At 35.3% G+C, this 24,306-nt stretch overlaps 1 protein-coding gene, 1 long non-coding RNA gene and 2 other non-coding genes across 12 annotated transcripts in view; 3 read left to right on the top strand and 1 right to left on the bottom strand.

Annotated features, from left to right (window-relative positions):
* Positions 1-24,306, top strand: part of Camta (Calmodulin-binding transcription activator) — a 249,043-nt gene that overhangs the window by 41,289 nt on the left and 183,448 nt on the right. For all 9 annotated transcript variants that reach the window (XM_069043130.1, XM_069043131.1, XM_069043121.1 and 6 more), the window contains exon 2: positions 13,949-14,028. In XM_069043130.1, coding sequence (XP_068899231.1) covers positions 13,989-14,028 — 40 coding nt within the window. In that variant the 5' untranslated portion in view covers positions 13,949-13,988. The remainder of the gene's footprint in view (positions 1-13,948; positions 14,029-24,306) is intronic.
* TRNAP-AGG (transfer RNA proline (anticodon AGG)) lies at positions 14,659-14,730 on the top strand. The gene has a single exon. It is a non-coding gene; the product is annotated as a tRNA-Pro (tRNA).
* Positions 15,036-15,107, top strand: TRNAP-AGG (transfer RNA proline (anticodon AGG)). The gene has a single exon. It is a non-coding gene; the product is annotated as a tRNA-Pro (tRNA).
* LOC138127218 (uncharacterized) lies at positions 16,746-23,097 on the bottom strand. Its single transcript, XR_011158148.1, has 2 exons — positions 22,378-23,097; positions 16,746-20,173 (listed from the first exon to the last, which is right to left on the bottom strand). It is a non-coding gene; the product is annotated as an uncharacterized lncRNA (long non-coding RNA).

Genomic DNA, 24,306 nt, shown 5'->3' with positions numbered 1-24,306 from the left:
AATATGTTGGAACTTTAAATCTTTATAAAGTTCGTCGAGCCTTTTTCTCTTTTTTCATCAGATTCCACATAATTCTTACTGCATCACTACACAAAATTAAAGCTAACGGTTTTTCGTTATCACTCTTATCACATACAGGTCGCTAAAAAGTATCGATACAGCTAAATATTTTCAAAACGGTTTAGCAGACTCGTTGAAATTTGGCACACAGCTAGAAGTGTTTAAATTCTATAGGCTGATATTTTTTTCAATTTTATAACATCTTTTATTTTGAAGATACAAAGCCAAATTGATTTTTTTTAAATAGCACGAGAGGTCAAATTTAACACCGTTAAAAAGAATATTTTTTGTGAATCCAGTGATGTAGAACATGCATATCTCAATTTACTCGAAACTTTATAAAAAAATTATCGAATTAATAAAATTTGAAAAAATTTGACCTTTGGAATGTTTTTTTAGCCATTGTTAATTCTTTGCCGCCTGCACTTTGGCCAAAAACTTAATAAAAGTATAAGTGTAGAAGTAAGACATTTAACTGAAACAGATACATTTTAATAAAAAAGATAAAAAGTTTAAACGCGAAATACATAATTTTTAAGCAAAAAAAAAATTTCAAAATGGCGGCGATGTGGGCATGTGTTACTTCACTGAATTCACAAAAAATACTCTTTTCAAAAATATTACATTTAAATCCCCCGTGCCATTTAAAAAAAAAACAAGTTAGTTTTGCATCTTCAAAATAAATGACGTTAGAAAATTGAAAAAACTATCAGATGATAAAATTTAAACACTTCTACCTGTGTGCCAAATTTCAATGCGTTCTGCTAAACCGTTCTGAAAATATTTAGCTGAATCCATACTTTTTAGCGACCCTGTATAATGTAGCTGTAATGACACGCAACCTCGGAACTATCGAACTGAACTGAGACGATTATAAAAAAAATCACTTAAAAACATAACGCACTGAAAAATACAAAACTCTCCATCCAGCCAGTAGTTATCCTATGCCTATGATGTTGTTTACAGAATTACAGCTGTGACTCTAAATGAAGTTTCAGTACAGGTATTTTCAATAATTGTTATAAACTGTTGTTGGAATTATTTATTCTTCGAGTATTAATGAAATAGCAAATGTTATAAACTGTAGACACTCGTCTCTGTGTCTGTAAAAAAGCGCGCAATCTATCATCAGTGGACAGAGTATAGCTGTTCGTTGTGTGCTCGGTTCGTCGGCTGTTCGTGGCACCAATTTTGCGACGAGCATTACATTACATGTTACATTACATGCTCGGTTCGCGTAGTCTGTACGCGCCTTAAAGCAAATCCTCCAGAAATTGTAAGAAAATCTGCAGAAGCCTGTGCTGAATGAATACCTAGCAAGTCTGGTGAAAAGTATCAAAAACAATTCAGCCATTTTTGTAAATATAAATCAGAAAATAATGTGAAGAAAATTACGGAAGAGGTTGTGCTGGTTGGCCTATTTTTTAGATTTGGTTTAAGTGGTTGTATTATTTTATTTGTGAACTAAAGTTTTTTGTCTGAGAAAGTAAGTGCATCTTCTTCGTGGGTGAAATAGTTAAATTGTTAATTTCTATTTAGATATAGTTTTAAATAGAACATTTCTTAAACTGGAATAATTGTTATTGCGATTGTTATTTTTGTGTTTCCAATAGCAACACTTAACCGGCGTCCGGCCGTTTTTTTGCGTTTTCCTGGATTCAAACTGATGACGTAAAGTATTGAAATTTGACACAGGATGAAATAATAGTAGATTACATACTATTGTATACTATTTTATTCGGAATCATTACATTTTTAGCAAATAAACAATTACATAATTTGATGCAGTTTCATTTCTACTGTTTTTCGACTTTCAGTAAGTACGCCACTGGAAAAACCTTATAATAGGGCGGAAAGTGGCCTATTACTGACCAAGAGAGGGAAGTAAAGATAAAAAGGAATGGTTAACTTTTCGCCCTCGTATAAGGTTAGGAATGTGCATATTTTTTTCCTATCAAACCTGAACCAAATTGAAACTATATTTTGTCAAATATATTCATTTTCATTGTAATCACATTTGCTTTTGTCGATGAGAAACATTTTCACTTAACTAGATGTTAATATCCTCTCGTAATGTAATAATTGTAATGCAATAATATTTCTATAGACATATTTTAGTGTGACGAAAATGCTTATCAAAATTAACATTCGCCTTGTCGAATCTGAAGCAGTGCAAAATCAAAACCAAGGACATATAGGACCCGTTTATAGAAAGATAATTAAAATTTAATTCGAATGAAATATTTAATTCTTTTTCTATAAACTGGCCCATAGTGTTTTATTTTGTTTAATTAGTCGATATTTTGTAAAAATATGTGCCCTTTGTTAGACGAAGAAATATAATTTCAAATTTTTCTTTCGATTTTAGCATTTCTCGTGTTGATCAGAGACCTATTTTTGACACTTAGAGATTCGTCGGATATTTATTAGTTTTTTCTCCGTTTAGAATTGGTCGACGAGTGGAAATTTGAGTTCTGAAGTTGGTTCGATTGGGCATTCGTCGTTATTAAAAAACCAACGAGGAAAATTCAGACGTTAGAGTTTGTAATGTGACGTCATTCGGATTTTAGTGTGGAGTCGAGAGAAAAAATTGATTTTCGCCGGCCTCTTCCGTATTAAATTTGTGATGGAGTAGTCTCCATAAATCCGGAATAACTTCGTGCTTATACATGAGATTCTGATATTTGGCATGGAATCAGCCAATGGTGAGCCGAGTCGAGGGGCGCGATCGTCTTATGTTATGTTATATATGTCGTCCCATTTCATCCAGCCTGTGTCAGCCAAGTTCTCCACTAGCGGTGACGATTTAACACCTACTTCAATATTAAGAACTGCCGGCAATGCGATCGAACGAGATTTAACATCTTGTACTTGGGGAAAATATTAACCTAGATCCTTGCATGCGGGGGCTTTGTTTCTTCTTCTTCCCCTCGAGTTTTGAAGACACCACTTCTAATCTACGTTTTTCACTTGAGCGCCGTAAAATATCATATACGGTGTGTTAGAGGTTCATCCATAAAGGGCATTAAGGTGCGATATTTAGACTGGGAGGGCTCATTTTGCCCCTTCTTTCGGCTCGCTATCCATCATGATACAATGTATGTATCAGTTTGTATCAAGGTAATCAGTATTAATAGCTTCTTCCTCGCTGTGGCGTTCATCCCTTTCCCTAGCATATCCGAGCTCGGTGCACAAAGACCAAGATCTCGCCCCGAAACAGCGATTGTTGGTGAAATTAACTCGCTTTTGACAAGATGTTTGGCGCAATTATCCCGTTTTATTTGTCTGATTGTCAAGTCGGTACAATTATTGCCATGATTTATCGTCCGCGGCGGTGGCTGGAATTTAATTGATGAAGTGTGTGGGTATCCGTATTCAAGGAAAATGATGTATGGTCAGCTGAATATCGATAATAATTTACCAGTTACGATTAAACCCAACGACAAATGCCTACTTACGTTAATGATGGTTTAGTTGGATGTTACGGTTTGTTTTACGGTTATGTCGGTGTCGGACGGAATAAACTTTTTGCACGAACACTCGTCGATACCAATTTGAAATAGAGCACGCATTTCAGTCATTAAACCCTTGTTAAGTTTTGTTCTTTTTGTAGCAATATCGTCACCCATTAACCGGGAAAAGGCCGACATAAATTTCTAAATGACTACAATTAGCATTAAACGATCGCCAACATAAATCGACGATCCCCCCAATAAATTTGATGGCAACTGTCGATCAAGAGGAACAGTTGGCCCACGTCCAAATATAATTATATAGCGTGTTCATCGCTGACAACTCCATCATTAATTAAACACCGAAAACTCCCGGTCATATGATGTCAAACTGGGCAAATTGAGTGCGGTTAACCGAGAGGTTACATCATTTTTTACAAAAGCAAACTGTCCTGTTGACATAGGTGTCTGGAGTCTGGACCGAGCGGACAATCGCGACATAACGCTTTGTTTTCGTTTCCGGTCGTTGTGTCCTTCCGTCTCTTTGGGCTAGCTTTTGCACAATTGGAAAGGGTTTAAAGTATTCAATTTTGAAAAGTCCTTTTACAATTTTTTTAACCTCGTATCGCTGCAGTTCGTTTCTTCATCGAACCATCTCAAACCAAGAAATTTGCTGATGGTATTTTTTACAAATTCTCAATTGACATGTTACGATTATCGTACGAAAATAATTATTTAATATATTTTACACGGGTTTAAATTTTATTTATTTGAAACAGTATTTACTAAATAGTACTGCTAAATTGGTGTTTCGACAATCTCTAATCTAAGGAACCATTTTAATTTTTGTTCTTGAAAATAGTCGTCGTTTAGTTCAATATATTTTGCATTAGGTTGAATTATTTATCATAACAAAAATTTCACTCTTCCTGAGTTATTTGAGGAATAAGTTTGACCACAACGTTCAACGGCCTATCGAGATGTGAAAATTGCCAACTACGTATTTTGTTTTGTCTAATGTGAAGAACAACAAGAAGAAATAGGTACTAGGTCAGAATTATAAGGTGAACCTTCTAATAATTTTATTCTTGAGATATCTAAAAATGTCCTGTTTGTTACATACATACTTATTCTTATTACTACATTATGAGATGAATGGTCCTTGTGGTTCAAACTTACCTTACTCATAGGAGGCCGTAAATAAACATTTTCTAAAGTTTTGGGAGGCACATTAGTACCATTAATATGCCATAATTGTGAATTGGTTACAGAAAAACACAAAAACTTGTGAAGAAGTACATGATTAGTTTTCCCTACACCTAGATTGCCTTAGGTAATTGTGTCACTGCTCTGTTTTTGTTAGGAAAGAATTCAATTTTTTTCTTCCAAAATTTGAATTTATTGCTTAAACGCAAGAGAGGACACCTTTTTCACGATCCCGTATGTACTCGAGAACCATAGTACCGTGAGATCGAAAAAAAAATTAGACTTGGCTGTGACCAAAAATTTCATTTGGCAATTCGTTAAGATTTCAATTATCAAATGTCAGTCTTAAAAGTTAGGTTAGTGATTTTGATAACGTTGAAATCTTGATTTTCATAAAGGTGTGAATTATGTGTGACCTGTCGGTCGTAAAAGAATTTCCTCAGCTAGTGCAATGAAACAATGAGATTTAAAACTCCCGTGCCTTTTATTCAACGATGAGAGGTTATGTTGTGGGGGCTCTTATTGTCAAGGGATTTAATTTCATGCACAACAGGGAAAAAAGTGCCAATCTTTTTTAATGATAAGCTGAACTGTACCAAATGATAGGTTTATTTCTTGTGTTAATCTCCGGATGGATTTATTTGGGATATCTGCAATTCTTTGTTCAACCTCTTTTCAGCTGTTCTTTTTGTCGGTTGTCCACTGCCTTTTTTGCGCAGAACACTACCTGTTTCCAAAAACATGTTTACGCATTTATATACTTTCTGGGCAAGTTGTTGGCAAGTGCCTTGAAATTCCGGAAACTTTTGTTGAAATTTCTCAAAAACTCGAGGTGTCGAATAGGACCATTCGCCATTCTCAAGTCTTTCTCCATTTCTGCAGTAACACTGCTCAATGAAATGTTTTTGTTCTAAAGTGAACATATGGTATGTACTGACAAATTTTAATAGTCAATAATTAATAATGACAATTACCAACCATTGTAATGACATTTGAATTAAATTTTTATGTGTTGTCAACTGAAGCGTATTAATCACGGCCTTTTCGATTTTTTTATTTTCGATCGCACGGTACTTTCTAAATATGAAAGATGTGAAGAAATTATGTCACCCAACATATTTTTGATAAAGACCACTTGAATTAATGATATTTGAAGTTAATAAAAAATGTAAACAGTTTTAATTTCTAATGAAAATGTAATTATGAATGGCCCCCTTTTACCCTACTTTATCTATTATTCACCGACAAAATGAGGAAGAACCCGCAGTTATAGTAGGAATTAAAACAGGTATTATTTAAGGTGGACTAGTTTATTTTCAGTTTAGTTTTTTATTGTCATTCTCATGATGTGAGCTTTGTTGTCGAGACGCGCGTTAGCTTTAAAAAAAGTTTATTTGGTGTCGAGGAAACAATTAAAGTGTTATTGGAATACGCCTTATTACAGTATGCTATAGGTAAATGCTAGAATAAAGATTTTTTTATTACTTACCTATTTATCATTTTTGCGCGGCAATTTGCTAAAGAATGATGTTGAATATTTAAATATTTAAATACATATACAGAGTGTCCCAAAAAAAAAGACGAGTCCATAGCTCCCTTATTTATCGGACGATTTTAATTATCGATACACCAAATTAAATGGTTGTTAATAGACTACAAAACGGTGTAATAAATTCACGTATAGCTCCAAGGGCTTCAAGACTGAACTGTCAAAATATTTTTTTTTCAAATGGGATTATATACTTTTTTTTAGTAATTCTGATAGAGATTTTAATTCTGAAAACAACAATGTATCACAAGTATAACTTCACATAAAAAAAAATAACACTAACTTATGAAACAAATGACGAGCACCAAGCGAAAAGCTATCAAAATGCATTGCGTTACAATGTAATAACCAAATTAAGGTAGCTGGAAAAACAAATGACAAATAATAACATGTGGGATTGCGCAGATATGCCGCCAATGTTTATCGCAAAATGGAACATAGACGATAGTAGCGTTTTTTACATTTTTTTTGTGAATTTTTGATATTTAAGTGTATACTTGTGATACATTGTTGTTTTCAGAATAAAATCTCTATCAGAATTACTTAAAACAGTTTACCCTTGAAGCCCATGGGGCTATACTTGAATTTATTAGACCATTTTGTAGCCTAGTAACCACAATTTAATTTGGTGTACAGATAATTAAAATCTTCCAATAAATAACGGAGTTATGGACTCGTCTTCTTTTTTGGGGACACCCTGTATGTAGTTGAATTGATAAATACTTCAGTTGTGATTTTTATTTAATTTTAATATAAAACAAAATATTTTGATATAAATATTTTATTCAATATTTATTGAGCAAACCGGATGTTCAAACGAACTAAGTGAAGTGCATAATTCTGCTAATTTGAACATTTGCTTATTAAAAAAAAAGCTTATATTATTGTATAAATACATATTTACATTTCTTGTTTTAGGGTTTTTCCTTTTTACATACATACTAGTATGTACATATTAGTAATAAGTACTAATAAAGTAGAGAAAAGTAAAAAAAGTTGGATTTTGATGTGAAGTTATTACGAAAAAATTTGTAATCTAGTCTGCCTTGAAGATGAAACCGTAATATTTTAATATGCTTAATAGTGACCTCTAAAGTTGCGTCATTTAAAGACCTTAATTTTTTTGTATTTTTTGTGCAACCGTACTCGAAACGAGCATTTTGCGTACCTAAAACAGGCCGCGAAATTGGATTTTGCTTGAACGACGGGCGTTAAAGTAAACGTTATTTTAATATTTGATACAAATCAGAGTTTCCATGTAAAACTGGCGTCTAGATTTTTCGGGTATGAAATTAGAAACCCCAGAGTTTATAATACGTACTTTTTAATTCTGGAGAAGTACCTACACACATTTTGGCCGCGAAATGCTTAACATCCTCGAGATTGTTGCCTCGGCGGCATGCGGCCTCGGCGACAATTTTTCTCTCAGTACACTAAAGAACGATTTCGCGGCCTTGATATATAAATAACTATTATTATTTTAGTTATTAAAAATTTGATACATATAAACAAATATGGGTAATTGTTCACTTTAACTACTTCTGGAATTTTCGCGTTTTTTCTGGCTAGACAGCCTCAGGACGTCCTCCTACATCGTTTCCCACCAGTCAAACCTTGTGCAAATGAAAATTTTCCTTACCCTTTAGTTCTACTAAGACTTGGCGCGACCTTGACGCGACCTTGAAACACAACAAGAGAGAAAAAAAAGGCATTTGCACAAGGTTTGAATGGTGGGACACGATCTAGGAGGACGCCCTGAGGCTATCTAGCCAGAAAAAACGCGAAAATTCCAGAAGTAGTTAAAGTGAACAATTACCCAAATATGTATATAGGTATCTACATAGAAACTGTAGCCTTCAGAACTTATTTTTTGACATTAATTTAAATTGCTCGACCGATTCTTGGTAACCATTTCGTTGTAACCATAGCGGCACTCGGTTTCATGAAATGTCAACAAACAACCTCCTAACCTTACTTTCTTGCAGTCGTATTTTCATTATGAAAATTGATTATAAATTAAATAATGAAACAAGTATGAATGGAAAACGGACTTTACAAATTGAAATACATACATAGATACATATTTGCTACATATTGTTTTTTAATTTTAGGTGTCACTATCTTTTTTTGTCGTTAAATTAAGCTATATTACATGTCATCCTTTCGATGTGGTTCAGGTAGTGCAGACAATAAAGTTTTAGATTTGTACGTACTTAGTCTACACGACACGTTCAAGAAATTTTCTTTGATAAACGTTTGTCTCAAGTTTCGCTCAGTTTATCGGAAAAAGTCCCTCGCAGCGCGCCCCACGAAAAACCGAAATAAATTACAAATTCGTTTCTGTTATGCAATAAATTGTAAAAATTAATCAAGTAGGAAAACGGCTTCTCGACAGGAATTAAACGAAAAGAAACAAAATACTTGTACCAGTGCCAGTTTATACTCCACAGTGTAATCTGAGACTCTCCCAGTCTGACGCACAGACACGCGATAAATTAAACATAATGGTTAGAGAGGAGGCCGTGCACGCTGTGTGTGTGTGACGTCATCCAGTGCTCCGTGTGATGAATCCCGGAATCGGGCTCCGGGAACCGCTGGCAGCGCCGGAAGCACGGTCCTCCCGAGAAGTTTCAGACGCCACGGTTTCCCCGACTAGCGCTTTTGCCACCACCAAAAGCCAACATCACTTTAGGTATTTTTGTCGCCGATCGAAATACAGATGTTGCAGTCGAACGCGTGCACTTAATCGCACCCTTATTACGAAATATGTCGACTTTATTAGCCGACGATGAAGAAACGGAAAACTTCAACCGAACGAACGGCACAACAGATCGATCAGATGTTGCGATAACCAGATACTAGGCAAGTCATCGGAATGGGGGTGGAGGGTGTAATGATCGTACATGTAAAACGGTCATCGGTGTTGGCGAAAGCTTAATAAGAGATAACACGGGAAATGTTAATAAGATTTTACAAAAAGCGATTAAACCGAGCTTAAAGGGGAAAACTGTGGAATAAACGACAAAATATATAGTTTTAGGTACATCTTAATTTGCATCGTGTCTGTTAAAAAGCACATTTTAAACCGAATAATCACAACATTCAATCTATACAGGGTGATTCTAAAATAAGTTTGGAAAAAAAAACCCGGTAATTGGTGATGATGAGAAGAAGTCATAGACAAAAAATTTTTCTTATAAAAGTTTTTTCGTTTTCGAGATACAAATGATTGAAAATTTGGTCAAAATTCCTAGTACGCTGCTGAGTTAAAGGTGATTATCTGGGTAGTTTAGCAACAATAATAATCAAAGGTGCCCGTCAGTCACAAACGTAACCTTACTCCTCTCAATCATTTCCATAGAAACAAAAAATTTACAAAGCAGTGTGCTTGCACCTACGATTTTATTGTTTAGTTGCTGGAACCATGGTTGCTAATGAAATGAACAAATTGGAACAAATTTTCCTTATTCATAGGCGTTGAAAATACAAGGATATAGGGTAATTTCCATCCTTTTGATTTCATCTCCAAAAGTCATTTACGCAGAATTCTTTTGTGTCAAGGATACTCCACATTTTTTTCTAAACTTATTTCAGAATCACCCAATTAATAATCAGATTTTTTTTTATTACCTAATTGTTTTCAATTTTTAAAAGTTTTGTTACATCTTAAGGGTGCCACTGTCAGCTTAACTTTTTTTTAAATTATTTATATCAGTGTTCATTTAAATTTATCCTTAAAGTTGGCGTTGAAGAGTCGATTGTAAACACACCACTTGTCCATCTGCAGAGTAAAAACACAAGCAACGCAAAAAGTGAGGTTAGATTTAAACAGCTGATCCGAAATCTGTAATCCGTGGTGCGTTCACAATCGTCTCTTCAACGCCAATTTTGAGGATAAATTTAAATGAACACCCGATGTACCTACATATGTATATGAATATGTACTTCTATTTTTGAGATCAAAAATTGTGCCAATATGTTGGAGTCGATGACTTTTTATGTAATTTGATTCTTAGTTTAAGATTTTTAACATTTGTATCAAATTATTGAGAAATGTATAGTAATTCACCAAGACAAGTAGGCTAATCTAAAAGCAATATTAATTTATTGGAATTGGTCTTTATAAATTTACTGTAATTGCAACGAATGTTTGTGTTTTGTGTTTTTGATTAATTGGTGAATGAGGCTCTGGCGTTCTTAAGTGTATATTGTAAATAATAATAAGTATAATGAATTAATTTTTTTTCATAAACAAATTTTTATTTTCTTGTATGTTAAAATTTGCAGATTGTAATGAAGAAGTTAAATAAAATGGATCTGTACTCTGTGTAAGTATATATTGAAAAAGTTACAACAAAACAAATGAAACCAGCGTAAGGGTAATTGTACCCATTAATGTCCTTATTTAGTAAGGGAATAATTTTAAATGATATAGTAAACGATACTTGAGAAGTTCGAGGGTTGGGATATTTTTTTTAGTTAGTTTCGTTTTTTTTTTACTGCTATACCAGAAATAGAACAAAATTTGATGTGCAAATGCATTGGACGCAAATTGTGAATGTACAGAAATGAAGTTGGTAAAAATGGAAAACGTTGATTATATTATGACGAATAGTCTTAGTTGAAGAAGTAGAAAGTTAACGGTGGAATCGGGGCACAATGATTATGAAAGATGATAAATATCTGTTTTTATAATAGATAGGAGATTAATTCAGTAAGATAATAGAATGTGACCAAACAATTTGGAATTGGAAAGGCGACCAATAAACTTTTCTGGTCGTTACGAAATAGGCAGTCGATTATCCAGCTACGACGAAGATATGGCGGTGAGCGATGTTGAAAATGAATCGATACTAATACAGGTCGATGTTAGTATATTACAATAAACACCTGTCTTTAAAACTATCCATTGTTGTGAAATAATGGCCTAGTTCACGGTTAGAATCGGTCCATTAATGAATTGGCTGTCGAAGCTCTCGATTACACGTTAACAGAAGTTCGGTTAAACGGCGCGAACGAACGTCTATATTTGGCGAACAATACTGTGCATTTTTAATCGATGAAATCAGCAAACCCAAAGTGGAAGAAGGTGTAATTTCGGCCAGGTGAACGGCATGAAATAGCTTTCGTAACGAAACCCGAAACAATTAACTGTTTTTGGGGGGATAAATGTTGAGCCCGCTGTGTAAGTGCTCTTCTATCTAATAAATACGGTGAAATGTTCTTTGGTAAGCCGCTTCGCGAACTCAATTGTATTATTGTGTTAACCGAGTAACATTTAAACTAAGAACTAAATAATTAGATGTTATATTTATCGTTGTAGGAAAAGTTGCAGTCGTCTGGCGTGTCTTCTAATTTATCTTTCCGCATGCAAGAGCAAGTTAGTACTAGAAGACATAATTGGTTTTCTCGTAAGAAATTCATGTCTGCCTTTTAATATGTACACTGGGGGAATTAATTGAAGCCCCGTCTTGAATAGACTGTCAGTGAAATGGATTATTCGAAATGTGGTCTTTACTATTTTGAAACTCTTCATATTTTCTCATTAGAACTGTCTTTTCTGAGATTTTTTTTAAATATCGTTTTATTCGTTGCACTAGATTGAACGAAAATGCTATTTATGTAATTTTTTTAATGGTAATCTATTATTATCGAAAATGGAATTGAATACAAAGCTTAAATGATTCTCGTAACAATTCGCGACATTGGCTTGCTTTGTAATTTCACTGAAGACACGATAAACGTTTGATTGAGAAAATCAAGGAAATCAATGAGGAAATGTGACGATCGGGTACGTCGCAAGTTATTTCAAAATAAATTTAAAATGAATTCTTAACTATAGCGAAAATAACAAAAGAATGTAGCCGAACAGATTAAATTCATAATTTATGTGTAAATTATTTTCGATATAAGTGCGTTGTCAGATCACTTTTCAGGCATGAGGCCGAATATTGAACAACGTGTTTCGCGTTCGTTTAGGCCAAAGTCTTAAAAAATGATAGTGATATGTTTATAATACTCGTAAATGCATTTAACCACAGTGCCTTCCAGTTATAAGCGAAGCGTGCTGCAAGCGACAGCTGCAGAATCTCTTTCAAAGGATCGGGGAGTAGAATAAATCCGCGGTGTATACTAATCAGCGGTATATCCGGTGAGCACTCTACTGATATTTAATTAAGCCTTTTTTCCCTGTCATTTCTTGTTTGTTTCTTGTACTTGGCACTAAATTTTCGATTAAATTTAGCTCCATTCTAGTCCAGACATTCAAGGTTAAGCTTTCAGCTCATTGAAGCTTATTGTATTGCCTATTGTTCGCATATACACGCCTTGCCATTAAATTCCGTGAATTTTCCTATGTGGGCTTGCAGTTCTGCGATGTGGAAAGCATAATGTGTAGACACATTGTCACAGAAAAAACAAGACATACAGGTTCTAACAGTGTGTTTGTAAACTGTAGAAACACCTTTTCTTCGAAGACTTGATTGATAATCTTTGCGCGCAATTGTCAGTGTTTCAATGCAGCAAGATAAAATAGTCGAGGAAGCGTAGAACAATTATTCTCTTATACCCAATCGGTTTGTCTGATTTCAAATCTTGGGAAAATTCGTGGCTAATATCAAAATGTTGAGTTGATAGTGAGAAATTTGATTGTCAGGTCTACCTATAATCGAGCTGAATAATTTTCATTTATCATATGTTTTGAAAAATGTATGATCAAGAGCGGCTGTGGAAAACAAAATATTTGAAAACATATGGCTTAACTCGGGCCATTCAACATCAATTTTGTTTTGAGAACGGTTCCTATGTAAATGAGTCACCGTTACTCACATTTATGGTTACTTAAAGACTGATGGATTTTTTGGAAAAATGCTGAAATTCTGAAAATAACATTCAAAGGCATTCTTTTAATTTTGGGAATAAACGGTGGGGTATAAATGGATGCCAGATATGGTGAATAGGAGGGTCGCGGCAATATGCGTCTGGTATGTTGAAAATTCACCGGCCATTGTAAAATATGCATAGAATAGAGTGAAGCTGAAAGGGACGAATAAAGTAGGTCACGTTATCTTCCACGTGGCCTCCAAGAGTGGAATCGGAATGATGGGTTCTAATAATGGTGCGCTTGGGGTTCACCTTTCTGACGAATCTGTCCCTACCCTTTCATAATGTAGATTCGGCGTTTGGAGGTGCTAAAATTCGCAACTGGGTCCTGGCCCGGTGTAATCCGTTCGGACCGCAAACCGCAGAAACTCAAAGTTCGGCGTGTTCCATCCACTGCTCCTTGTGTCGAGATCGACCACTTCGATGAGAAACATTAGTCCTAAATGGGGGATTATTCTCGCTTTACTAGTTCTGGAGGACACTTAATGATGTTCCTGTTCCACTTATTTGCCTTCGATATGACGTGGAGTTTGCTTGATATCACGACACGTTCTGTTGGGACAATTTATGGGTCCTTCAACCCCAACCAACATGCCGTGCTCCAGTTTTCTGGATGCTACTGGCGGAATTCCTGTTATGCATGCTTTTGATTCATCCCCAAGGCGCAAACAGTGAAACGCTGTGGTGTTGCCTTGGAGTCGACTCGTTACTAACCTCAAAGGGATTAGGGGATCACGAGAAATTTAGATAAAGATTACGTCGGCGTTGATAAAATAAATTATTTATTTGTTTGTTACAGATCAAACGAAACCAGAGAAAATGCCAGTCTGACATCTGTTATGGCTTCACCTGCAGTTTTCTGTGTCAATCTACAACTAAGTAAGTTAAGACTTGATTTATTTACTCGTCAATCGATCACCTGCAACTTGTTGCACAGCTTTGAAGTACCTTTATCATTGTCAACGAAAAACAGGACGTCGTGTTGTTTCGATTGTTGAGAAAATTTTCAATTTTCATGGCGAGGTGGTGTCGCCCCTTCTTACATTCTTTCGGCGTCTTTAGAAAATGGCGCGTTTATTGGATTTGTCTTCCTTAAGCGATTTTATTAACGTAATGTGATTATCCTGTTCACCCCTAGAGCTTCACTGGGCTCGTTTGGCACCCTCTTTAACCTGGTGTTTTCAATGTATTGGGCGACTTTCCTTTACACTAATTGCTAGAGAAATGATGACGTGCTAATTGGTAAACGAGTTAAACAATCGGAACAAATTTCTCAGTAGTGCAACGGTTTATAAGATTTAAAAATATGATTTTTTTTTTATTGACCTATAAAATTATTTTATGTAGATATTATAAAAATATGAAGTTACATTGTGATTTAATGAAATGGTCAATGTTAAAGATAATAAATTAGTAATTTATTTTAATAAAGTTATGTAATACTGAAAATTTATTGATTGGGTGTAATGTGTACATTGTAAGCGTCCACACGGTTAAATGTTATCGAGCGGCTCGTTGGTCTAGGGGTATGATTTCCGCTTAGGGTGCGGGAGGTCCCGGGTTCAAATCCCGGACGAGCCCGGAGGATTTTTTTTAATTTTTAAATTATTAGAATGGGTGTAAGTTGATTGGTAACTATGATTTTTAGTGTTTTTAACATTTTTGTAATTATAATTAGTCAGCTTTTCGACAAATGAATACTCGCAAATGTTTAAAAAACAGAACGAATGAAAATGAAATCTTTTAGTTCGTTGCACTCTCGTTGATAGAGTGAAAGTGAAAATAGAATATTTATTAATAAATATTTTTAGAGTCGCTTAAATAGTAAAAATTCTATTCATGTCGTAATATCAGAATTTCATTTTATTTGTTTAAACAAAGTGACTGGCTCGTTGGTCTAGGGGTATGATTTCCGCTTAGGGTGCGGGAGGTCCCGGGTTCAAATCCCGGACGAGCCCACATATTTTTTTTTCCATTTAATCTATTTTCTGATGATTGCCACTGTTTCTGGGCATTTAATAAATGTCTTCAATAAACCTTAGATTATAATTACATAATTTCAACAATAAATGTACTTATTTTTTTATCTAATCCCGTGGGATAAATGACACTTATCCCACTCATTTGAGTGGAATAAGGAACTTCATTACCGGACGCATTTCATTACTCCACTCAGTGGGATAAGTGAGCTTCATTACCCCACTCAGTGGGATAAGTTAGTCATTATTCCACTGAGTGGTGTAATGAAACTGGCGGAAATAAATAAGATTTACCTTTTTTTTTAATTCGGGGCGGTCTTAGATAAAATTTTGTACATAACACGTGGGCTAAAGCATATTACAGGAAACTCGTGTGATTACAGATGAACTCGGGCTAACGCCCTCGTCATCTGCAATCTTCACACTCGAATCCTGCTGCGAATATTGCTTTTATCCCACTAATTGTGTAAATAACTATTATTTACTTCAGTGAGCGAGCAAAACATTTAATTAATTGGGTAATTTGTACTATCAGTCAAAAAAAATGTGTATGGGTTTAACAACGAGAAACACATTGGGCCGTATAACGACACCGTTATTAAAGTTGCCGATAATTAGAGTAGTGATTAAAGTAAACATAACATGATATAGATTTATGCAATTGTAACCTGCCAGAAAGAGATGAATTCGTCACCAAGGTAATTAGAATCATGATTAAATTTAATAAGCGTGTCGTGATACGGCCCATAGACGTTATAAATTAATTAATTCATTAATTATTATGATTCCATAATAAGACATTGTGATGATATCCATAATAAAATTAGTTCCTCTTAAATTATTATTATTATTTGTTACCTTAACCGTGTGCGTTGAGGTTAATTCTTGTTTTTTTTAATCGATTTTTTTAATTTCTATTACGTGTTATATGTATACTTTAGCTCTGTGTTAAAAGGTACTGTAGTCACAAGAGCAAAAATTGCGGGATTTAATAAATATTTTAAAATTTACCCTGGTTTAACTATTTGTGTGAAATTACATATTTAGGTAGAGTGAGTTGATCTAACAGCCTGTTGTTATTTTTGTTTAATCATTTATCAATAATAGTATATTATACCCCAAGGTGAAGAAGTTCATGATTATAGCCAGAGCGCCAAGATTAAGACGCGAAAGCTATAAGGGACTTCTTCACCGTGGTTTATATACTATTTTTTTCACTACTAGATACGTTAAAACCCTTTCTGATAATAATTATTAATCAAATTATTTTGTCTGATGCGACGATCCGAATTCCCATTTTTCAACGGTTGCGAAGAAAATTATAAAGTCTTGGGATATTACCGCTCGTGGACTGCAATAGTGACACAACTCTAAAAATCACATTTTGAGTAAAGTTTCAATTGTTTTGGAAGCACAGCAGGCAATGCTGACTTTTTCCGCTATATGGCGATCTAATATTAAAACTGCTTAGTTTGCCCTGTTGGGACCTATGATAACTTAAAAATCGTATTTTTGAATTGTGGCACTTTTACAGCCCATGAGCGTGATATTGATCTAAACGGCCAACACTCGGTAATTCCGAAGTTTTTTCCAACCACGTAGTGGAGGTTCAACAAATCAAATCAAATACATTTATTTTCGTTTTTTTTTTGTGTTACATTTAAATATTCTACTTAACTAATTGCAAATTTACAAGAGCGTTGCTGAGGCTTAGGGCCTTTTCAGCACTGGGTTTTTTTATGTTTAATTTTAGTGACTCGATATAATAAAAAGACGGTAAAAACAAGAAGAAAAAAAGTTTGTTTATAATTTGGACTGTAAAAAAAAGAAAAAAAGTTTGACGATTACAATTTAGTCTTATTGACATGGGGGTTGTGGGGGGTGCGTCTGCAGCCGGCTTCAGTTTGGACTCCCGCATTCGCGCTGGGGAAAAACTGCAGGAAATCCTCGACTGAGTGGCTCAGTGGGGACAGGGGGACGTAGATGGTGTCTTGGTCGTCCTTGGGGGTCCCGTGGCTGGTTGGCCCTGCTTCAGTGGTGGTCGTTGGGGCTTCTGGGTCCTGTCGGTCTAGTTGTCTCGAAGAGAGAAAAGGAGAAAAAGAACAAAGAACAGGGTGGATGGGTTTACAGGAGCAGATGTTCTTGTTTCGGGAAGGTCCTGATATCGTCAACGGTTACCGCATGGTCAAGGGGGTCGAGTCCACAAGCTCCTGGAGGTCGTCCGGAAGGTCGGTGTAGGTTGATGAGTGGAGGGCTGTTGGGGGGTGTTTTGGTTTTTTGGTTTGCGCTTGGGAATTTTCTGGATTTTATTGAGGAGGCGGCCGTCACGGGTCGGGTAGTTGAAGGAGGTGTGGAAGGTTTGGACGGCAATGGGGTTATTGGAATTTAGGGTGCGGATCACGTAGCGGCTCTGGAGTTGTTTGAGACGGGTTTGGATCGGGATTGTGTTAGTTTCATGATGTAGGTTATTGGAGGGGAACCTGTAGGCGAGTCAAAGGTCTTGCGGATCATTCTTCTCTTGCAGGCGAAGATTTGGTGGAGGCGAGCTGGGTATAAAGTGGTGTAGATGGGGGCACGGTACAATGACGGGACGGATGAAGGATTTGCAGGTAATATGGATGTACAGGGTTTTCGGATCGCACCCACGAATGCGTCCTCAAAACCTGCGTGGAGGTTCGCTAGCCAAAAAGGGCGTTATCCGGGAACCGGTCACAACTACTCCGATTATGATCAATTCAATTCAAATTGCAAAAACCTTTACAACTTGAAAATTGAAGCTCTCATCAGGAAATTTTTAAAAACTCGGAAAACTAAAATTTTTCAACAATAATACAATAAGCTTCGTCGACTCGTGTAATTTTCTTTGCAAAAGCTACTCATGTCTTAAATGACAAATTTTGTTGGAAAAAATTAGACCACGAATTGTATTCGACTTGAAAATTGTTATCGAGTTGACATAATAAATTTGACGTTTCATTTTGACATAAATTTTTTCGCTGAAAAACTGCCCATTGTTTTTTCACTCTGCCCGGTGCTGCAATTTGATTGGTTAAAAATTTTCGGGTTGGATTGTCAAAAAAAAAATCTATTAGCATATTTGAATACTAATTTGAGTTCCGTAAATTTACTCGAGCGGACACCTTACACGCCTTCACAAAATTATTTTTGTTTTATAAACAAAATTGTTTCTCTATAGTAACGAAAACAGAACAATTTTGATTCCACCTTTTAATTTAGAAATATGTAATTATAGAAAATATCCAACTTTAATTTATTATAAATAGCTATTTCTCATTTTTTTTTTTGTAAAATAAATTTAAGAAATTCTCGGAAAGTATAAGGGAAAAAACATAACTATGTATTTTCAATCTTTTTATAACTTAGATTTATTTAAAATAATATGTACAGTCGATGAACAAATAAAACTGGGACAAAAATGACAATCACATAAGTCAAAATTTACAAATTTGCATCGTTTAAATACGGCTTTGTCACAAATAGGTTAACTTTCGTATGACATATTCTATAGATACTGACAAATATATTAACAATTCAATGGTCTGATTTACATAGATTACATTTTAAGTGTCCCAGTTTTATTTGTCCACCGACCGTACCTAGGTACATATTAAAAATATTATTTAGAATTTTTTCGATAATTTCTTCCTCTTCTATTTCATTTTGTTCCAAAGTCATTACTGGTGGACAATTAGTCCAAGTATCACCATTGCATTCCCTACAAGCTTGCGTGCAGAAGATCCTAGTTTTTCGACATCCGCAATTTCCTCCACGGCCACAACCTGTGAATGCATGTCAAAATAGCACTCATGCTTTTACATACAGGGATCTTGTTAAGACTGGCTGATGAATAGACTTTTTGTGGTGTTTTACATCTTGGTGATTTAAAAAAATAATAATCTATCAGCATCGGTATCTACTTGTTTGGTTGTTATTTTATTATTTGCGAGATGTGGAATTAACTAAATCTAGCTTTGTTATTTTCATTTGACAAAAATTTTCCTTACGTAACTTTCAGCTGCATATCTTCTTGACATAACTGTCAAATATTGATGAAAATTTCTCGTTAATTTGTCATTTAGCGTGATGCAATAGTATACCATCATCGATAATGTGCGTAAAAGAATTGATATCGTTGGCATTTTTCAGACACTTTTTGAAAAACTTATAAAAAGTAGACTTTAGCTTTTTTCCGCATATCTCCATCATCGTACCAAGATTCTAGGTAAGGAGCTAATTTATATTTCCTATGTATTCTTGCAGTTCATTATCTGTTTTTTAATTACGCTTATATGTCGATAAAGCAGCAGAGGGTCAATGGGAACGTGTTATTTATTTTTCGTGCCGCCGGCCGGAATTTGGTAAATTACAGATCTCGAAATCGTCCAGAAACACATGCATTGCCGGCCTAGTCCGGCTAAAAGTAGGGATTTCGAGTTGTCATCGGTTTCGGTTGGCATTTGTTATCAGAATTCTATCAAACGTCAATGTTTGTTCTGTGGATGGCTCGTTAAAAATGTTTTTCTATTTATAACAACGTACAAACTACAAAGAAGCAATATTTAACTAAAATTAATCAATTAAAATTACGTACTTGCAATACTCGTCTGTCGACTCGTAGTGCAAACCGTACTCATGCTCGCAAACGTGCAGTTTCTGGCCTAGTGATACAAATAACTATTGATTTTATTAGTAGCAGCAAGCTAAATGAATAATTTTATTTGAGGTTTGTAATGAAATTCCTAATTTTTGCCATAAATGTCATATCTTTTCTTTGTATTCCTTTTGTGCATACTTGTCGTATACCTCCTAGTTGGCAACTTTCGTGTACGTAGACAAAATCTACTTTGTTTAGTATAGGTAACAACTCGTAATTTCCTTTTTCTACTAATGCATTAAATATCATTAATCTTTCGAATCCTGCTGTAACTTTTACAACATCTTCTCGATTCTTATTCTTACGACAAATAAAACATCGATTACCAATACTTGTGCTTGTACTTGGATTTCCCATATTTGAAGATAATCTGTTGAAAACAAACAGTTTTATGGTGCATCGAAGTACATATATAATAGTAGATTGTTTTACAAGTAAAGAAAAGTGAAGGTTAACTAGCTAGTGAAAAATGTGTGACTCACGAGCAATAGCGAGTAGATTACATTTTCCCAAGCTAGTAAACCTTTACTTTTCTTACGTGTTGAATATGCTATTTTTTCTGTACTCAATGGAATGAATGAATGAAAAACTATTTTTTTTACAAATTTCTTTCTTTAATCAAAGTTGCGTTTTTGCAAAACTTGCGTAGTTACAAGTAAACAAACAAAATTATTGGGAAAAATGTGAGTCTCTCAGATGAAGCTTTCTCGACGAGTCTCCTTAAATATTAGCAGCAGCACAAGAAGCGACTTCAAATTTACCACCTACGACGTTGGCAGACAAGTATGTCAAATGTTACTATGGTCCATTTTTTTGATTATAGTCCGATGAGCTTAGTCCGAATCAAGAAGTCGACATGACCTGCGTCTGCTTTCGACATTTGACAGCAGTGCATGGTTCTACCAATATTTGAAAATTTATTTAGGCAACATGAGACAGATATTGTGTTCTTTCGTGCTTTCTTGGTATTTCTGCAAATTCATTCCTCCGTTTTAATTTTATCTTTCAAAAAACCGCTCCCTTCAGAACGCATAGGTCAGATATATTAAAAATTGTTGAAAACAGCACTAAACAACCACGTTTAGACTATCTTTCTTTCTTCCTAGATGTTGTTTCGGCAACGCCATGAACACAAAACAACTCTCTATGAATTAGTTTACCCCCTTACCTGGTTAACTTCCAGTCTTGCAAGTTTCCGTGCAATTCCAATATTATTTTTGCAATTTACAAATTCTGTAAAAGGATCTGTCCACATGCTTTTCGTTGGCATCATACGGAGGACATTTCAAGCAAAATTAAACAAAATTATCACAAATAACGTGGTTAAAACGTAACCTAAAAATTTGACGTCGCTAGTGGAATAAACGTACAATTCGCGTCTTGCTCTAATCGCACATGCTAAAGCGAGATGCATAGTGGGACACGCTTAATACAATACGTACAAGAATTCAATAGTTTGTTTAGATTATGTTGAAAAGAGATAGCAATATGACAGTTGTTCTGCTTTTTAATTGATACATCGGACTATAATTAAAAAATGGACTATAGATGTTTTTCAGTTGGAGAGCTCAAAAAAGTTTGAAAACTGGAAAATATTATGTGGGCATTTTTTTTGGAAAAGGTAATAACTGCATAAATTTTAAAATAAAGGGTGTTTTCGAAGTTGAAGCGTTCCTTTTAACATGTGATAGTATGCGTTGTTCTGAAGAGTTTTAGTTAAAATTACTCTTAGTAAAGTGTATTCGACAATGAAGATACAATAAGTTAATTTTTTTGAAAATTTTGAAACCGGCCCTGCTCAAATTTGCGCTGATTTGTTAGAAATTAGAATTGACAAAAAAATCAAATGAGCATGGACGTTAATCAAAAATACTGTCAGAGTTGTCATCTAATTAGTCGGAATGACTTATCAAACACATCAACGAAGGACTTTTGTTTCACAATTTAACCAACTGTACTATTATCATTAATTGCGAAAATAAATCAATTGAAATGTGTTACTGCGTTGCTAATGAGTAAAGTGTTGCTAACGAGTAAAGTGGCACTTTTCTGTATTGATTTCTACCTAGTAAAATGACTGTTTTCCATTGAGTACACAAAATATTATTATTTTACGTTTATTTATGTACTTAGTTTACTTTTATGTGCTTTACTTACTTTTACGAACTGTCTTTATATTGTATTGTACACTCGTAGGTATTTCTTTTTTTTTAAGTATAATTGCCACAAAATAGTATATTATATACCAAGGTGGAGAAGTTCATGATTATAGCCAGAGCGCCAAGATTAGAGCCCGAGGCGCGCCCAGGGTTGTAAGGCGTGAAGGCTATAAGGGACTTCTCCACCGTGGTTTATATAGGTACTATTTTTTTCACTACTAGATACGTTAAAACCCTTTCTGATAATAATTATTAATCAAATTATTTTGTCGGATGCGACGGGTCCGAGTTGTCATTTCTTGACAGTTGGTATGAAAATCGTCTACGTTAACTAATGAAATAGACGACAATCTTTCGTTGCTAGGTGACGGTTGTTCTAGTATTCACCACTGGTTAATAACGAAAAATTATTTACCTGTGACTGAGCCAACGTAGAAAAACGAAACTTCTCAGTGTTCTATGACATCCGATAATAACGCTAGACTTTTATTAGTAGTAGTGAAAAAATAATTTTATTTTATTTCACTTAACGATGCGTTCTGCGTGAGTGACGAACAGTAACTGAACGCGTTTGTTTATTTATACCCGATACGCCGGCCCTATGCTGCTAGTATGCCGAACACCTACTACATATTGTCCACCTCTTTTTACGCACAATTCTTTTTGAAATATATTTTACTTAACAGTATATTCGATGTGATTGAATGTTATTTATTGAATATAATATAAACAGTAATCTTTTACCAAAAATAATGATAATTTTACAGAATTGATATAATAAATAAATAAATAAATAAATAAGTAAATAAATAATGAGCGTCAATTTTTGAATTGTAAAGGTTGACATATAGACCGAAAGAAGTAGGACAATGTTTTTTCACTAATGTAAGCGTGTTTGCTATTTCTATGGTTACTATTAAATTATTTATTTATTATAGTAGATAAGCCCGATTTACTCAACTCAATTTTCGCTAAATTGTTGAATAAGACGTCATACTTTTTCTGTCCGCGACTGTATTTTGAATTTCGCACATTTCTAAAACAAATTAATCAAAATCGGAGTAGTTTTAACTTGTCCGAGATAAAATGCTAGCGCTCCTCCACTTCTTCGTAAAACCATCGTAACTGCGGTAACATATTCACACGGGGATTCATTCAGAGTCAACACTGAAGTGGGTGTTGGTTGTTTTATTCAACGTGGTAATGAGTAACCGAACTTGACGATTATAAAGCGCGCCATAATTTCCCCGCGGGAGCCAACCCCTTTTCAGGGAAATGTCGCCGGCGCCACTGTTTGCGCTTAAAAAATTGATGTCATTTTTCGAACCTCCTCATAAAACCGACCCAACTGGGTTGAAATATTGAAACGACTTTCTAGCGAATTAGATACAGAGGGGCAAACGTAAAGCCGTCGAAAAACGCCGCTTCGGAAACGAGCTCCCGAAAATCGGTCCCGATTTGCGGCGCCTCCCCTCTCCAAATTCATTATAATAATTTCTTGACGATGGCCACGTCCGATACCACGCCCTGATAACTTTCCGTACAGTCGCTTTTCCGACGTATTGGTAATTGCATTATGGCGCGGCCGAGTGTGGTCGAGCTTGTTAATTAATTAAACAGTCGGAGAGGGCGGCCGAGGCGGATCTGCCGTACGTACACCATCGAGTTCGTAAGTCAAAAACCGCAACAGGACCGGATGTATCGGAGTTATTGTACCGGAGCGTCGGCAGCTTCCGGTGTCCGTCGATCTGGAAAACGCCGAGTTAACTTTTCTTGTGACAGCTGTCTTCTGTCTAAGTAATTGCCGCCAGAGGGCGTCTCCGCTTACCTGTATGGGGAGTAATAAAACGGGGGGACTGACGAACTCGCGTCGTCCCCCCTAACGGAGACGTGCATTTTATCTAAATAACCGGCAATTTAATAAACTTGCTTCTCACCTTCTGCCATGAAAAAGCGCCACAAAAAGCGTCGCTTTTTCCCTGTTCATTTTTCATCTTTTTATTTACATTTAAGGTCAACCTGTTGCCAGTGCAACATATGACGCCCGTATATGCAAACCTCTAATAAAAAGGGCTCCCGTTCCGACGGCGAATAAATAAGTCCGGGGGTGCGTCTTTTCGTATCGTAATTAATAAACTACCGGGAAAGTATCCGACAGACACGAGGATGGTACGGGCCAGGACCGTACCGGCGGGTCTTCGCAATTAGTCGATAGCATGTTAATTAGCCGAGAAACTTCGACATCACCTTGTCGTGGTTTGAAGCTATTGTTTTAATACATCTTATTTGCCAACTTTATAACTTAATATCGAGTTTGTGCGGCAGAATCTTGGTCTGTTTTATT

Source organism: Tenebrio molitor, chromosome 3 (genome assembly GCF_963966145.1).
Source record: "Tenebrio molitor chromosome 3, icTenMoli1.1, whole genome shotgun sequence".
NCBI classification, from domain to species: Eukaryota; Metazoa; Arthropoda; class Insecta; order Coleoptera; family Tenebrionidae; genus Tenebrio; species Tenebrio molitor.
This window is presented reverse-complemented; position numbering and strand designations above follow the sequence as displayed.